General features: G+C 39.5%; 1 protein-coding gene across 5 annotated transcripts in view; it reads left to right on the top strand.

Moving 5' to 3' along the window:
- Window positions 1–18,542, top strand: part of LOC140731040 (pappalysin-1-like) — a 362,759-nt gene that overhangs the window by 254,292 nt on the left and 89,925 nt on the right. For all 5 annotated transcript variants that reach the window (XM_073052237.1, XM_073052236.1, XM_073052240.1 and 2 more), the window contains exons 19-20: window positions 5,327–5,436; window positions 14,662–14,733. In XM_073052237.1, the coding sequence (XP_072908338.1) occupies window positions 5,327–5,436; window positions 14,662–14,733 (182 nt within the window). The remainder of the gene's footprint in view (window positions 1–5,326; window positions 5,437–14,661; window positions 14,734–18,542) is intronic.

The raw sequence follows: 18,542 nt of genomic DNA, 5'->3' as shown, positions 1-18,542 counted from the left end.
GCATCCGGAGGAAATCCACGCAGCCACAAAGGGAACCTGAGGGTAGAATTAAACTCTCTACCATCTGTGCTGCTGTGGTCAGCATACTTCCATTGACAAACTTACAGCACAGGGATTAGTCACTCAGCCGAACGTCACCGTTTATGGTAGTAACGTTGAATCAGGTTCATGGGTCTGGCAATTGAGACAAAAAACACTGACTGCGACTAAGCATCTTAATCACTTACTAACAGTAAAACATGCGATCAAACATTCTTGTTCCCCGTGTCCCAGAAACTACAAAGCTGAATAGACAACAGACATACAGACATTCAACAAACACACTTAGCTAGAAGAGCATGTAGAGCGTACCTTCTCAACGGCCTTAAACAAAGGAAGAGAAAGCAAGCCTCTTCCACATGCTATTTTACACCTGGGATATTTGAAATTGGAGATCAGGCGGTTAACAGCAGTCTCTAAACTAACCAGTCACGATAAAGCAATCTTCAACAGGCAAAATAAGCCACCACCCACCCCCTCCCCCCACCACAGGACAATGGTCCACAAAAAACCTCTCTTCTGCCTCTCTTTATTTAACCCAGTCGAGAGGATCTAGTATCAATTGTCTCTTCATTTATCAGACCTTCCATTAAGTGGATGGCATTTCCTTCAAGATATAATAATAGTCATATTTCCTGGTCCAACACTGATTTCTTCAGAATGATCCACAAGTTGGCCAGCTGAAGACTAGTTTGGGCCCCACCAGCTGGCCTACAGACTGCCTCTGCTCCCAGAAATTCCACATCTTCAGGTAAACTGGATTTGTACTCATCTTGAAAATTTGCAGCCTTGCTAAAGTTGGAGCTTAGGGTAAGTTTTTAGAGTTTGGTTCCTGAACAGTGGGAGGGAACATTCAGGATGTGGCAGGCATTCATAGTTCTGTGATGGACCTGGGGAGTCGCCAGAAAGATGGATGTGGGTAGGGTATGGATGAAGCTGTTTGAGGAACACCACAGCACTCCTCTCATGTACCCTGAAAGTCTTGATCTTGGGGGCTATCTCTCAATGTCAATCAATGCTGTCAGCCAGTTTCTCTGTCCAATTTACCCAGTTCTACCTTCCTGACTCCCAACCCATTTTCCTGGTGATTAGAACAGATTCAGCTGCTCCCAAAGTGCAGCATTACTCTGGGTCATGACTGTCCTGAGCTCATAATTGTGGTGAACCATTGCCCTGGAATGGTAATGGAAGAAGTTTATCTTTGTAAATTCCTTATTTAGCAGGCTAACAGACTTGTCGGGGCACTGGACAGAGACCTGCTGATGTGCAAAAGTACTTACCACTGGGAATGGAGGGGAAACATAAAAAAACACAATGCAAGCCATTTGTCACTTTGGGCTGTTTTTCATTGGTGGTATCAGCAGAGTAAGGGTCATCTAAAGAATGATTGCCTAACGGAAAAAAAGGTTTATGGCTTGACAATGAGTTTAATTGTACCTTGATTCTGAAGAGCATTTTTCCAACTATTATCACAGATAATGCAAAATATATGTCATAACACCTTGCTTTTCCAGAGTTTTGGAGAATAACTCCTAACTACTGTTGAATTCCTACTCCTGGTTATGTTATTATTTATTTCATTGTTTTATTTCAAAAATAGTCTCCAGACAGAAGGCTTGGAAAATTACAAAATGCAGTACGTACAACTTGGGTGTACAAAAAACATTCTGAGACTGACCCTTGGCTGTTCCAAATGAAAATTCCCTCTCCAGGTTTCCTGTTTTGTACCACGTGTTAAAGTAACAGGAATCCTTTTTCACATAAACCTTTGACCCAGAACTGAAAAAAAATGGAACTCTTGTCAACCAGTAATCTTCTGATGAATTCCTGTTTTTACCCAAAAATATGTGTCCAGGTTGGGCTGAGCTGAAAGATTTTATGTGCACGGGAATATTCAGAATTACCATGAGCTTTAACGCCAAGTCCCACAAAATTTATTATTAAAAAAATTCAACTGACACAGGCTTCAGGAATTCTCATCATCCTAGGCATTGTTCAAGGTTGATAGGGTAAGGGGAGATATAACAGTGGCTTCCTGATAAACTGCTTCCATACCACAAGATCTCAAGTATAAAGCCACCATACCATATTTTGGTACTTTGATAACATGACCATCAATAGTCAGGCCTATAAATCTGTTTAACACTTGCCATGCCTTTGTCTATCTGGCCCTTTATTGCCTCCTCTTTACCCCTGTTTGGGCTGCGAGTGCAATGTAATGAAGGCTCATTTTAAGTAAAAACGTACTTTGTAACTTGTAAACACTAAAATAAATAGCCCTGACCAGGGCTGCATCTTGATGAGCTGGCCTTAATCATCAAAATCTCAAGTCCAAAAATGTAAAATTAATTAGTATAAAATATGATGGTGAGTTCATGTCTTGGCTGCTTATTCTGGCGTGACTAATGCCTGATTATTTAAGGAGAGAGCGGACTAAAAAGCAGACGGATTAGTGCAAGTGTTTGGGATAGTGGAGCTATCCATAGTGCTTAAATATCTTGGCCCATCAGTTGTAGAACTGCTGGACTCCATGGAATGTGCTGTCAGAACGTGGAGGAATTCCACTGCCAGAGACTCTGTTACAAATAAATTAGTTTGGATATTGCCAAAAGCAGAAAAATTAATCCAAAATGTATGCATTTTAAAGGAACTTTAATGCATTTAATTTGCATTAAACACTAAAATTTGTGTTTATAACATTGAATAAGGGAGCATTATTTTAGGTACTTCACAGTTACAGTTAAAGCATTAAGATTGCTTTTTCTATCTATTTTCTTTCATTTGCTCTTTATCATTATTCCGTTACTGATATTAAAAGGATGAAGGCATTGCTGAGTAGGATCACCTAGGATGATTGAGCACAGCAGATCTGAACAGCAAAGTTAAACAGGCAAAAGCTGAGTTTAAAGACAAACTTTCTACTTGTGTTAGCACGGTTGGTGAGGAGATCTATAGCAAGCACAAACTGACTTGCAAACCCATCAAGATTAGACTCTGAACATGAAATATCCATCTAAATTGATCAGCGAATCTGCCAGAAGCTCTTAACTGTTTTCTTTCAATTCAAGAAAATACAACTAAAGACTATAACAACATAAGACCATGAGAGAAAGGAGCAGAATTAGGCTATTTGGCTCATCAACTCTGTCCTGCTATTTCATCATGGCTAATCTATTATCTCGCTCAACACTATTCTCCTGCCTTCTGCCCGAAACCTTTCACATCCTGACTAATCAAGAACCTATCAACCTCAACCTTTAATACACCCAATGACCTGGCCTCCACAGCAACTAATTCCATAGATTCACCACCCTTTGGCTAAAGAAGTTCCTTCTCATCTCCATTCTAAATGGATGCCCCTCTGTGCTAAAGCTGTGCCCTCTGGTCCTAAACTTCCCCTACTTCAGGAAACTTCCACTTTATCTAGGCCTTTCAACATTTATTTATTTATTCAGACATACCATGGAATAGGCCTATCCAGCCCTTTAATCAAAGCCTAATCACAGGACAATGTATAATGACCAATTAACTTGCCAACCAGTACATCTTTGGACTATGGGAGGAAACACACACGATCATGAGGAGAAAGTACAAACTCCTTACAGACTGTGCCAGAATTGAACTTGGGTCACCTGTACTATAAAGCGTTATGTAAACCACTAGACTACCGTGCCAACCCATTGATAGATTTCAGTGAGATCCCCCCCCCCCCCACATTCTTCTAAATTTCCGAAAGTTCAGGCACAGAGCCATCAAATACTCCTCAAATAACCCTTCCAGTCCTGGAATCATTCTTGTGACTCTCCTCTGAAACTTCTCCAAAGTCAGCATATCCCTTCTGAGACAAGGAACCCAAAACTGCTCACTATACTCTAAGTGAGACCTCACCAATGCCTTACAAAGATGCAGCACTACATCCTTGCTTTTATATTCTAGTCCTTTGCCTTCCTTACCACTGACTCAAGCTGCAACTTAACCTTCAGGGAATCCTGCATGAGGATTCCCAAGTCCCTTTGCACCTTGGATTTTTGAAATCTCTGCCCATTTAGAAAACAGTCTACGCTTTTGTTCCTTCTATCAAAGTGCATGATCATACACTTCCTGACACTGTATTGCATCTACAACTACTTTGCCCATTCTCCTAATCTGCCTGAGCCCTTCTGCAGCTTCCCTACTTCCTCAACACTACCTGCCCCTCCACCTATATTTGTATCATCCACAAATCCGGCCACAAAGCCATCGATTCTAGCATCCAAATCATTGACATATAACATAAAAAGAAGCTTTACTAGCACCAACCCCTGCTGATTACCACTAACCAACCAGAACAGGCTCCCTTTATCCCACACTTTGCCTCCTGCTAATCACACAATCCTCTGTCCATACTAGTTTCTTTCCTGTAATACCATGGGATCTTATCTTGTTAGGCAGCCTCATGTATGGCACCTTATCAAAGGCAAAGGCCTTCTGAAAATCCAAGTACACAATGACCACTGATTCTCCTCTGTCTACACTGCTTGTTATTTCCTCAAACAAATAGACATAGAATGAATATTTTCTGTACGCTTATGCAGAATGCTTGTGTTTCCTGAATGTTACATCTGTATTCAGTGCCAAAGAGTTGAGTGGGTTACTGAACTGGACAGTTTTAAAGGTGCTGAACTAACAGGCAAAATTGAAAACAGGATGTTGCCGAGGTTGATAACTGTTCCTCTGAACATTGCATGCTGTGAAATGTTTACCTTCAGTAAATACAAAATTCAAGTTTGTAACAAAATGCTCAAGTAATGAGTAAGGTTTTAAACAGGGATCAGATTTAATAGGAACATTATTAAAGTGAACCATGTTCTGATTGAGCTGCTGATAGCCTCATCGCTAAGCTATTGCCTAAGTCAATCAATATTATTCATTTCATACAAAGAAATAAACATAGCTTTTCCATACAGTACACTTTGACTTGAATAACATAACATGAAAAACAAATGCAATCAATGCCTTCTGTATTCTTCCTGCTCAGAATCTTTCCAGCATGTACCTGGAAAGATTTTTATTTATCACTAGTGTGATACTTCTGCACTTGAATACTTTGTTCATGCTAAATCGTGTAACGGAATTGGAGTGCACATACATTCACACTTATACTGGCAGACAGTGAGATTTTAAACTATTTATATGCGAATATAACAAAACAATGTCCAATATTTTGACCTCACCCACCTCCCTTCAACATTCTTGAAAGGCTTCTTCAAAGATAACGGAGATATGTGGAATTTCCTTTTCTTTTTAGGTGCGGAATGTACCACTTCATGCTTGTCACACCAAACCGATCCTGTGATTTTACCAATTAACATGACTTCAGATGATGTGACGTACTGGATGAATCCTCCAAAGGCAAAGGTTGGTTTAAAATAGTACTACGGAAACTTTTTCTTTTAATTTTGGACAGCACTCTTCCAAATTAGCAAACTCAATAGTTGTCTTATGCTCACACTAGATTGATTATGACTTTATCTGCAGCATATACCATTTTAGGTTTGATTATTATTTACCTATCATAAGAGGAAAACATTCAAAACAATTTGGAGTAGATTGCTGCTTGTAACAATGCTGACTTCCCTAAGTGCAGTAAGCAATTAAAAGTTATTCTGAAGAACTCTCAGTAGGAAAATGATATATTTTAAAGTTTTAGAACATTGGTAAACAGTATGATAATATCATAAATCAGAAGGTAATTTGTTCCCAAGAGGCTGATTACAAGGATACATTTCATGCATTCAAGCGGACGCAAGTGGCTGTATGAGAAATATCATGCCGTGTTTTACTTCCAAGACAAAAGGAAATGCATCGAGAACATACAAGCAAATGCAGTTCATCCCGGAGCCAAAAGATATTAGATGTATCTTAGCTGATGAGGTATCAGTATCACTGATTCTATGTAGCATCAAGCTCCTGAAGATAATGGACCCTGCAAGCAGTCTGAACTCACAAACAGGAGAAAATCTGCAGATGCTGGAAGGGTTTCAGCCCGAAACGTCGACTGTACTTTTTTCCATAGATGCTTCCTGGCCTGCTGAGTTCCTCCAACACCTTGTGTGTATTAGTCTGAACTCACTGTTCAGTCTGCCAGCCTCCCAATCATTATTTTTCCTAGGTGTCGAATGTCAGGCAAGCTTACCCACCATAGCCAAGAGATGTTTTAAAAGGTGGAGCCAGGTCTGAGAGTTTTTGATGATCAGAATTTTTTTAAGGAGCTATTCAAACATCTGTTAAATGAAAAATAAAATATATATTTTTCTTAAATGAAAACTAACATATATATTAATAAATAATTAGAATTTTAAGACAGAGCAAAATTAAGTGAATCAACACAAGCACAAAGCTGGCACAGAAATTCTTTCAAATAAGCAGGGCTGCCTTACATCCAACTTGATATAAATCTGTGTTCCTCTCTTCCAAAGTCAGTGCTGTAATACTGGACTCAATGACAAGACACCAAGCATGCACGGAAGTCTAAAATGAGCTCAGCCACAAAAAAACTGAGCTGACAGTCCACTATAGAATTGTCATTTATCAGTCAGTTCAAAATGTTCCATACATATTTTGAATGAGAAATAAAACAGCATTAGAGAAACATGAAGACCTATGTATTAATTCTTAGTTCACAAGTTTAGAACAGAAATACAACTATTCATAGAAACATTGAGCACATAGCAAGGAAGTCACCAATGAATTAATGCCAGTGGATTGTGAGGACTCCAGTCTATGCAAGATCATAACACTTACACGAACACTCATATGTGTACTACAAGTTTCATCAAGTTGCCTCAGTCACTGCTTTACAGGCTGGAACAATGAACAGCAAGGAATTGTTTTGCAGAGATGTCCACTAGCTTGACGAACCTGGTATTTTTGGAAGAAAATCAAATTCATAAATGCAACCTCTATTATTGAAGAACCTCCATGACTTTACCAGAAGCCCATTTGAATCGAGAGCAGAAGCTACTGTTAGGTTGGGCCCAGAGATTTATAAAGGAGCATTTGCGGGCTTTTGGCTTTTTCTGGTGGTCCAATTGAATTGCGATTCTTTAGCAAGGGCAAATACAAATAATGTAGGGACAAGCGGAGTGGCCACTGTGAGAGTGAGTCAGTGTTAGAGCGGGGAGGCTTTGGCTCAGCAGGTTTGGGTGAAGTAAGTTTCTTCTTTGTTCATCTTTTTGTGCATAGTGAGTGCAGCGAGGATGGCTACAAGGGCTCTTTGTGTGAGATATGGGAATTCTGTGAGATCTTGAGCTTCCTGGATAACCACATCTTCACAAAGTATACTGAGATGCAGCTCAATAATGTTCGGCTCAAATGGGAGACTAAGGAAGTGATAGAAAGGAGCTACAAGGAGGTAGATACCTCTATGTTGCAGGAGAGAGGTATGGGTGACTGTCAGGTGAGGGACAGGAAATGGATAGCCAATGCAGCGTACTCTTCAATTATAAGTCTTGCACTTTGGATACTGTTTGGGGGGGGGGGGGGGGAACAACCTACCGAGGGAGCTACAGCAACTAGGTCTCTGGCTCACTAAGGAAAGGTGCAGAAGAGAACTGGAGTAGTGATTGTGGATTCCATATTTAGAGGAGTAGACACAAAATTCTATGGGTGTGAAAGAAACACCCAGATGGTATGTTGCCCCCCCCCCCCCCCCGATGCCAGGGTCAGGGATATATCGGATTGGGTCCATTGCATTCTAAAGGGGGAGGATAGGCAGCCTGAAGTCTAGGTGCATATTGGTACCAATGAAATAGGCAGGAAAAAGGAAGAGGTCCTGAAGAGAGAATTTTGGGAGTTGGGCAGAAAGCTGAAAAACAGGACCTCCAAGGTGGTCATCTGTGGATTTCTGCCTGTGCTATATGCCAGTGAGAGTAAGTAAAGGATGATCTGGCAGATGAATGCATGGCTGAGGAACTGGTGCAGGGTTTTAGATTTCCGGATCATTGGGATCTATTCTGGGGAAGGACCCGAAACTGAGGGGGACCAGTATCCACGCGGACAGGTTTGCTGGAACTGTTAGGGAGGGTTCAAACTAATTTGGCAGGGAGTGGGAACCAGAGTGGAAGTCTGGGGATAGGGCAGTTGGTATAGAATGTGATTCCGTGTGGTGTGTGGTGAGACTATCAGGAAGGACAGGCAGATGAGAGGGCAAAATTGCAGTCATTGGGATGAGTTGCAGTGTAACAGTGGAACAAAATGAAAAGGGTGATGAACACAGGACTGAAGGTGTTATATTTGAATGCATGCAGTACACAGAGTAAATTATCTTGTAGCGCAGTTAGAGATTGGTAACTCTCATGCTGTGAGTATCACTGAGTCGTGGCTAAAAAAAGATCATAGTTGGGAGCTTAACATCCAAGGATACATATTGTATCAAAAGGACAGGCAAGTAAGGAGGGGGTAGGGTAGCTCTGTTGGTAAAAATTAAATCAGTCTTAGAAAAGAGGTGACATACGATCGGAAAGATGTAGAATCCTTGTAGGGAGAGTTTAGAATCTGTAAGGATAAAAAAGCATCTGATAAGAGTTATGTACAGGCTTCCGAACAATACCAAGATATGGGCTTCAAGTTACAACAGGAGGTAGAAAAGGAATGTTAAAAGGGCAATGTTACAATAGTCATGGGGTATTTCAATACAAGACCATAAGACAGAAGAGAAGAATACTGCCATTTGGCCCATCAAGTCTGCTCTGCCATTTCATCAAAATTGATTCATTTTACCTCTCAGGCCCAACCTCCCATCTTCTCCCCATATCCCGTCTTGCCCTGACCAATCAAGAATCTATCAACTTCTGCCTTAAATATACATAAAGACTTGGCCTCCACAGCTGCCCACGACAAAGAATTCCACAGATTCGCCACCCTCTGGCTAAAGAAATTCCTCCTCAAATCCTTTTTAAAAGGACACTCCTCCATTCTGAGGCTGTGTCCTCTGGTCTTAGACACACCCACCACAGGAAACATCCACTCTATCAAGGCCTTTCACCATTTGATAGGTGTTAATGAGGTCACTGAACAAAGAACGAGAAAGGATTTTACTAAAACCTATCAAAAGTTGAAAGGCTTAGATACTGAGTGGATATGGAGAGGATGTTTCCTATAGCAGGGCAGTCTAGGACCTGAGGGCACAGCCTCAGTGTAGAGAAGGAGTTCCCAATCTTTTTTACGCCATGGTTCCCTACCATTAAACGAGGGACATCCGTTTAGAACAGAGTTGAGGCAGAATTTCTTTAGCCACTGGGAGGTGAATCTGTGCCATAGGTGGCTGTGGAGGCCAGGTCATTGGGTGTATATATTCTTGATTTGTCAGGACATGAGAGAGAAGACAGGAAAATAGGGTTGAGAGGGAAAATGGATCTTTTATTGAAGTTTGGTGGGTCACTTGAAGTCTACAAGTCAATGCTGGAGAATGATTCATTCATTAATGGGAAAGCTATAAACATATCAAATGTACATTTGTTAAACTAGTTATTTGCTGAAACTGAAACCTACTTTTTATTCCCCACATGGTGTCAAAACACATGTATATTCTAGTATCAACCCTTACGCTTTTCACTTTGTTTGATTGCTTGTGGAATTGTTTTCTTGCAACCATCTACCCGGTTTCTTTTCGAAAGCAATGTTTTCATTCCTTGGTACTTTTTTGTAGGATTTAGTGGCTAGGCAGCACACTACATCCAAACACTGCAAGATCTTAATTTATGAGTTGATGCACTGCATTAAATCAGTTGTTCAGAAATTAGGTGTCACAAGGGATTCCAGAAATGCTCCTTCATTAGATATTTGCCAATAAATATTACCAAAGTATCAACTCCTATGTAATTGTGCTGGAGTACCAATTCCTTTTTCTTCCCTCCTTTTCCTCATTTTGCTGATTTGATTGAGCAAATCATCAAAAGTCCAAAACTGAACAGATTCTGTGTAAGCAGGTTCACAAACTCAGTAACGTCACTTAATGTTCATAGTTATCCGTCAAGGAGCAAAAAAGTAATTGTGCATTGTTGCAGTCTTTTCGGCTACCTGATTTGCAACTCTTGTGCAAACATGGAACAAAGTGCACTTTTTATACTCAAAAATACGTTTACAGGATTTCAGTTTGTCTGTGTCACAACCATAGGTTTAATACTGAGCAGGTGCAATGTGAGGAAAGCTTGAAACAACTCAAGTAGAAAGGAGCTAAACATATAAACAATGAGAAGCACATTGTTCTGAGCAAAGACTACTTGCATGTGTCATCGAATATTGAACAGTTTCTGTTTTTCTACATTCTCCTGCTGCTTATGTTGTAGTTAAGGTTTTTTGAAGTGTGCACTAGTGGGTTTATAGAACATAAACAATTTTGTGTTTGTTTCACTGGCCTGAAATGTAATTCTACAATACTGAAAATCCTCTTTCCACCATTCAATACTCTGGAAGGAAGCATGTACTGTCAGCTGAAGGATTATACACTTGATTGACAGTGAACTCTCTTTCTGGTCCAGGGCTCCCCCTAAGGACTGTTTTGGCTCCTGTATCTTTATTGACCTTAAGAGCTTCAGCTATTTACATGGTAGAAAAATAAGCATTTTCTCTGATTTTGTTTTAAATTACACTACATCTGTTTGATAAAAAAAAATGAATGATTGAAACAAGCTGCAGTTTAGTCCACTAAAACATCTCACACACACTCTATGTTTTTGGAGTAGCTTCTTACCCTCTGCCAACAGATTTCTGAAATAATTCTTCGACTCCTAAACACTACCTCACTATTCTGCTTTTGTGCGATTTAATATTGTAACTTCTTGGTTTTTTTTAATGTTTTGTACCAAACAAAACAACACATTTCATGACAGATGTCAGTGATAATAAACCTGATTCTGATCTCAGTGATCATTGATAATTGCTATGTTGGGCAATTTCATTTTTGACGCTGAAAGCTTTTTTAAAAATTTAGTCAGGTAGGAATGAAGGTGGAGTTTAAATGCTAACATGAATTAATGCAGCAGTGAAGTCATTCAATCAGTCATTCATCAAAAGAAAGATTTCTGTACCAAAGTTTCCAGTTAATGAAACAAACCATATAGCGAGCTAAACCTTTTTGAATTCATTTTCTGCTCCTCAAATTGGAGGTTAAAGGGAACTAAATTTCAAAGTACACATTCTCAAATGAGTGTGTATTCAAGGGTCCTATGTGCATAATAATAATGCATGTGTATAGTATATTGGCATACACACTCAATGGGCACTTTATTAGGTACAGGAGTGGAACCCAGTGTGGTCTTCTGCTGCTATAACACATCCACTTCAAGATTCAGCACGTGTACTGGCAATGTTACAATTTGACTACACACATCTTGTGGACATTAGGTGCTCTATCCTGTTGCAATTCTAGGCAATTACCTGATTCTCAACAACTACCAATCGAATATCTATACATTCAAAGAAGAACATCTTTCAGGGAAAGATATTGCGAAGCAACTTATTTCTGCAACGGAAATAGAATTAAAACCCAAGTTTTACTGTGATGATTAATATCAAACACCAGTAAAATGATTGTATGTTAAGCTACTATGTTTATACCCAGCAATGAAAGAGTGATGTTAAAAACATGGTTTTAAGAACTAGTCTCTGAACTCAGATTCCTGGTAGGCCTCAGCAGTTCCAGGAAAGTCTGTCAAGAGGAAAAGATTAACATTTACAGGTGATGATCTTTCACAAGTCTACAAGGGGTGTTTGATAAGTTCGTGGCCTACAATAGATGGAGATGAGTTAGTGTATACAGCTCACGTTACATGCATAAAAAGTTTGAAGTTAATAGCTCATCAGTTAATAACTCATCAGGGCTGATTGGTAAGTTTGTGGCCTAAGGTAGAAGGAGTATAACTCATCTCCTCTTACCTTAGGCCGCAAACTTATCAATTACCCCTGCTGGGGACACTTTCTGGAGGTCCAAGATCCGTATGCTCCACGACCACTGGACTAAGTGTGTAAATGTAGGAGGGGACTTTGTTGAAAAATAAGTGTGCTAGGTTTTCTAAAATGGACTCCTTCTTCCTTAGGCCGCAAACTTATCAATCACCCCTCGTAGTTCAAGTCTTGTGTCTCACATTCCCAGCACCCAATTTTTTTCCTTTCTTCTTTTCTGATATTTTAGATCCCATTTGCCTTGCCCTACTTATGGCTCTTTTAGTCCTGGCTTTCACTACCTACTTTTAGCTAGCAGCATGTATCACTCTGTCTTCTGTGTTGAATCCAAGGACTCACCTCCTCCTCTTATTCTGTCATCAAAGTAGTACTTCATTTGTTAGAGTCCCAGTTTTTGGGAAAGATCAGTGTCTTATTTACTGAGGGTAGGAGTTCCCAACCTCTTTTATGCCATGGAGCCTTACCATTAACCGAGGGAGTCCATGAGCCCCGGGTTGGGAACCCCTGATGTAGAGATACAGCACGGCAACAGGCCCTCCTGGCCCAATGGGGCTGTGCTGCTTAATTACACTCATGTAATTAATCTAATAATCCGTATGTCTTTGGAATGTGGGAGGAAACCCGAGCAACTGGAGGAAACCCAGGTGATCTCGGGAGAAACATACAAACTTATTACAGGCAGCAGGAGGAATTGAACCCAGGTCACTGACACTGTAGTACTGTGTTTCCCCCCCCCAACGTGACATGTTAATTCTGTCATTCTCTACATATGATACTTTACCTCCTGAGTACATTAAGTTTTGATTTCATTTACTATATCATCTGGCCTGAGGATAGAGGTAAAAACCACTACCTGATTGTGAAACTTTTGAAACTACTTTGCAAAACTAATTTAAAATTCAATCCATTAAGACCATTACGCAAAGGGAATACGAAGGTGGCTCCAGTCTACAATTCAATATGATGTCAGGTATTAATCACACTCTTGTTCCACAATCATAGCAATCAAAATGAAAGTCACACCATATTATCTGTTACAAAGCAGGAATTAATAGATCTCAGCAACACACACAAAATGCTGGAGGAACTCAGTAGGCCAGGCAGCACCTTTAGAAAAGAGTAAACAGGCGACGTTTCAGGCCGAGACCCTTCATCAGGACTGCTCAGCCCGAAATGTTGACTGTTTACTCTTTTCCATTAATGCTAACTGGCCTGCTGAGTTCCTCAAGAATTTTGAGTGTGTTGCTTGGATTTCTAGCATGTGCAGCTTTTCTCTAGTTTGTGATTAATAAATCTCAAGTTTGGAGCTCAAGTAGTGAGTAAAAACTTGCTTCTGGACCCAATATTGATTTACTTTCATTCCTAGTATTCACTTGGCTATCCAACATTGTCAACATAAGATCAGCGGCAACCTTTGGTTAGATTGTCGCCTTGTACTCATTTCGAAATAACCAATGTTTTTCATTTAAAGTTCAAAGGAAATGTTATTATCAAAGTTCATATAATGTCACTATATACAACTTTCAGATTCATTTTATTATGGGCATACTTACTAAATCTATAGAATAATAATAACAGAATCAATGAAAGACCACCCAACTAGGATGTTCAGCCAGAGTGCAGAAGACAGCGAACTGTGTAAATACAAAAAGAAGAAATAATAATAAATAAACAATAAATACTGAGAACAAGAGATGAAGAGTCTTTTAAAGATGTGGGTACATTTCAATGATGGGGCAAGTGAAATTGAGTGAAGTTTGTTCAGGATCCGATGGTTGAGGGGTTGTAACTGTTCCTGAAGTTGGTGAGGTGAGTCCTGAGGCTCCCAAACCTTCTTCCTGATGGCAGCAGCGAGAAGAGAGCATGTCCTGGATAGTGGTTGGGTTGGGTGGGGGGGTCAATGATGAAGGATGCTGCTTTTTTGCGACAGTGTTTCATGTAGATGTGCTCAATGGTTGGGAGAGCTTTACCCATGATGGACTGGGCCGTATCCACTACTTTTTGTAGGATTTTCCATTCAGGGGCATTGGTGTTTCCATTCCAGGTTGTGATGCAGCCAGTCAATATACTCTCCACTACACACCTACAGATGTTGGACAAAGTTTTAGATTCCATGCTGTAACTCCACAAACTCTGAAGGAAGCAGAGGCAATGCTGTGGTTTCTTCATAATTGCACTTATGTGCTGGGCCAAGTTCCCCCAAAATAATAGCACCTAGGATTTTAAAGTTGCTAACCTTCTCCACCTCTGATGAGGCCTGGCTCATGGACCTCTCGTTTCCTTCTTCTGAAGTTTATAATCAGCTCCTTTGATCTTGCTGATGTTGTGTAAGAAGTTGTTATTATTTTCTCATATTCAATATCATATTCAACTCTTTGCCTTTTCGTGATTAAAAAAAGGCAAATGTTCTCTCAGCTATGATTGACTGATGGCCAACACGAAATAGTATTAGGCAGAGAAGTTACAAACCTACTCAACATCACTTAAATCTTGTTTGGTTGATTAGTCTATGGAAACAAGGAGAAATTTGTATGATTTATTTTATCTTTGCATACTGGTACAGTAAATTAGTATTGTCAAACATCCAGATATTCCTGTAACAAAAACTGATTTCATACTGATAGCAGAGCTTAGTTTGAATGCAATGTTGATAATGGCCATTTCCTTTTCTCTTTACAGATTATAGTTTGCACAGCAGGACTTAAGTGGTACCCACACCCTGAAATAATCCACTGCATTAAATCATGTGAGGTAAGATTCTTTACATAATTGTTGGCTTTCATTGCAGACTTCAAAAATGCTCCGTGTTGCCCTATTATATTTATTTCAATGGTAAAAGAAAATTTGCTTTGAGTATTTAAATGTACACATGTGGACATATGTCAAGGTATTGGAACATTATTGTTACCTTCATATGAACAGTACAGCATTATCCATCCACAGAAGCTGGAGACCTTTTGGCAAAGGGTTTGACCATGGAAGTACATCTGAGGTGCCTAGCTGACCAAACTGTTGACAAACATGATAATTGTAAAACTGAGCCTGTCTCAATGGGTTAGTAAAGAACCAATTGCTTGTTTGAAACATTTATTAAGGTTCAGCTGCTTCTGCATGTCTTAATAATAAGATATCATGACTAATGTGACCCAACAATTTGGTTCTGAGATAACAAAAAGTTGTGATGTATCAGAACTGGAATGCTGTGAAATACTTTTAAGTTGTATGCCACAGAATATCAATTTTGGTATGGTTGGGCAAATGCATAATGGAATCCTTTAAAAAAATATATCCAGATCCTACAGAACATAATAATCATGTAAGAGCATATAGTTAGCAGGGAGTTTAATGTACAAGATCACTCTCTATCGACTATGGTATGAATTCAGCTTTTCTATCTCTTTGTCACCAGATACACTTCACATGCTGCCATGCAGGTCTGTGTTTTGTTATAAGGCTGTTTCACCTTTCTTAAACTTGGAACACCTGTTTCGAAGATAAGTTTGTCAGCTGATAAGATTTCCAGACTACCTAATGTTATATTATAATTGCTCTTCTGAATGTGTCTGCTTGAAGAAAAGTGTCATGCTACATAAAGCAGCATGTTTGACTGCCACTCCATAAAGCAGCTCAAACATCCGCTCTTTCCACTACTGTTGCTCTTATGGCTCCACTGTCTTCTATCTACTGACATAGGACAGCAGGTTCTGAACACTTTGAGTGGACTCTACCACTAACTAAGGTGAGGTGCAGCAGGTGCAAGGTAACACATTATCATCAATCCCCTCTAACTCACGCACTAACCCTGGGCTGATAGTGAAAGCCACAGAGATTCTGCAGATGCTGGAAATCCAGAGCAACGCATACAAAATGTTGGAGGAACTCAACAGGTCAGGCAGCATCTGTGGAAATGAATAAACAGTCGATTTTTCAGGCTGAGAAAGGATTTGGTCCAAAACATCAACTCTTTATTCTTTTCCATAGAGGCTGCTTGACATACAGTGAACTCATAGTTCCATGACATTAAAATGTACCGGATTTCCTCTTTTCATCTTACAAACTGAAAGCAGAAAGATCATTGGCCTACGAAGTTAATTCGGTTATTCTCATCACAAGTGCTATCATACCTGCTTGATATTCCCAGTATTTTCTGTTTTTTCTCCATATCTCAAACATCGGCTATTCTGTTTTTGCTTTTAAAATCTCAGGTAATGTCATCAGAAGAATAGTGAACACAACCAGAAGGATCGTAGATGTGGAGAATGTAGGCAGCAATATAGAAAGTCTAGAAAGCACTGAAGCCAGGAACTACATATTTTAAAGAAAACTTTGGAAATTCAGGGCTAAATGTTACTTTACTTTTTGTAAATTTTGTTTTTTTTTTATCATTCCCAGCCTGACCTTTGACGTTAATGACACCATCCTGGTCTCCAGTAGGGTGGGATTATGCTTAACTTTTATTCAGAAGGAAGGCATGAAATAACTTGCAATGGCCTCTCTTCCTACTTCTGCACCACATCTCCCCAAAGAGTAATCCATATCCACACCTCCCCCATCTCTTCCCTATTCAAACGGTACCCAGACATCAGTATTCAAAAGAATCACGCAAGTCTCCACATGCTCATGGACAACATCTGACTCACTTCACCATTATTCTAGACATGTAGAAATTCTCCATCAAATCATGATAAGCAAGACTGAAGGCATTTATCTTTGACCACAACCACAAATTCATGTATTGAGCATTGCATCCACCTGCAAACTTGGAGTAGCATTTGACTTGAAATTCATTTATTTATATCCCCGGATTAGCCAACTCATGGTTTCCACAGGTGAGGTTCTGGTGTCTTGAATAAACATCAAAATATTTCTAGCATCAGAATATTTAATGTTCCACATTCCTCAGAGTTCTCAATCGTTACTGACTAACTCCTTTCCACGATCTCAAATGTCAATTCTGACTAGTATTTGTGAACTTTCTTTTGTGTTAACCATGAAAATCAAATTCTGTTGCAGATTTAAATGCTTGTTCTACTTATTCACCACATAAACTGATTGAAATATATATTTTATGCAGCCTGTTTAAAATTTCTTAATTTTAGAATGGTTTTACAACCATAGTCAAAGTTTAATGGCCCCTTTAAACTTAATGTACAGACCAGGTTTTCCTCAACAGTGAAAAGAAGTTCAACCGCAAGTTCCTCCTCATAAATTAGAGCACTAGTAAGCAAAACCATCTATTTTGTCCTTCAGGGAATCCTCTGCAATGTATAAGAATTCCTTTGAAGTTGCAGATCGTTAATTTCCTCTACTTCCTTCTGCATAAGTGTTGCCTTTTCTTTGCACGAGTCCAGGTCCCCATTGTTGCAGATAATATAAATAGCCACATGAATGGGCTGGGGTGGTCATTGTTCAACTTGCCAGCCCCACTCACTTCCCATTCCTCACACTGTAACATCCCTGAGGTGTATGTGTCTCAGTATTCATAGCTCTGCCAGGTGCCAACCCATCATTTATGAGGCTCAGTAAAAAAAACCTTGCCATTCCAAGTGCGTGCCCAGATGCCTTTGCAACATTTCCATTCAGACACTATTAATCTCACAAACTCAATGTGGGATAAAATGAAGCTTGGGACTCCTGCTCACAACTGCAGCAGTTTCCTGGTTTCCTGGGGGATAGGTATAGGTATGGCATGTCCAGTTTGGGGAACTCTGGGATGGAGAACAGAGCATAGAGAAATGATGCAGCAGAACACTTTAATCATAGCTGATACGCTTTAACTGTAGCTGTGAAGACATTTAGAGAGAGGATTTCCAAGGTAGACCAGTGAATAATTTGGTGGTTGGCAGCTGTGGCTGGTATGATGTGAAAAAAATGCAAGAAATGAGTTGATAAAAATGATAACAGAAAATCCAGTGATTAAAATATTAAAAAATGCTGACAGAACACTTTTAGCACTTTAAACGTCAAGGGTATGCCATAAAAGAATAGAAACTCTTGCTCTGATGTTGAAAGTACTCCAATGCAATGTGTGTGCAGAAGTTGTAGATGATTGCTGTTCTTCATAAACATACTGGACTATACTTTCTTTTGACTGAGGTTTTCTTTCTTATTATATTCAGTATATTTTGAATGAAAGGGGTATTCACTGACTATATACCATTGTGGTATTAGGAGCTGGCACTCAATTTATATATATCCAAATAATATCACTCATTGCAAGATTTACTGAAACAAAATAATGGCAAGGTAAAATAAAATACAAACTATAAATTTACTCTAATGTCTCTCTGGGTTATTGAAGACCTGACTTATGGAAGTCCAGTTGACATAAATTCTCCCATAATTGTTAACCATTTTCAAGACAGTAAAGTCAGTTGCAGAAATGCAATGGGTTTATTATTGAAACATGTACTGAGCTATAATGTAAAGTTTGTCATGCATACTATACATACATATCAATTCATTACACAATGCATTGAGGTAGAACAAGGTAAACCCAACAACAAGATGCGGAATGAAGTGTAACAGCTGCAGAAAAAGTAGACAATAAGATACAAGAC

This window comes from Hemitrygon akajei, chromosome 7 (assembly GCF_048418815.1).
Source record: "Hemitrygon akajei chromosome 7, sHemAka1.3, whole genome shotgun sequence".
NCBI classification, from domain to species: domain Eukaryota; kingdom Metazoa; phylum Chordata; class Chondrichthyes; order Myliobatiformes; family Dasyatidae; genus Hemitrygon; species Hemitrygon akajei.
This window is presented reverse-complemented; position numbering and strand designations above follow the sequence as displayed.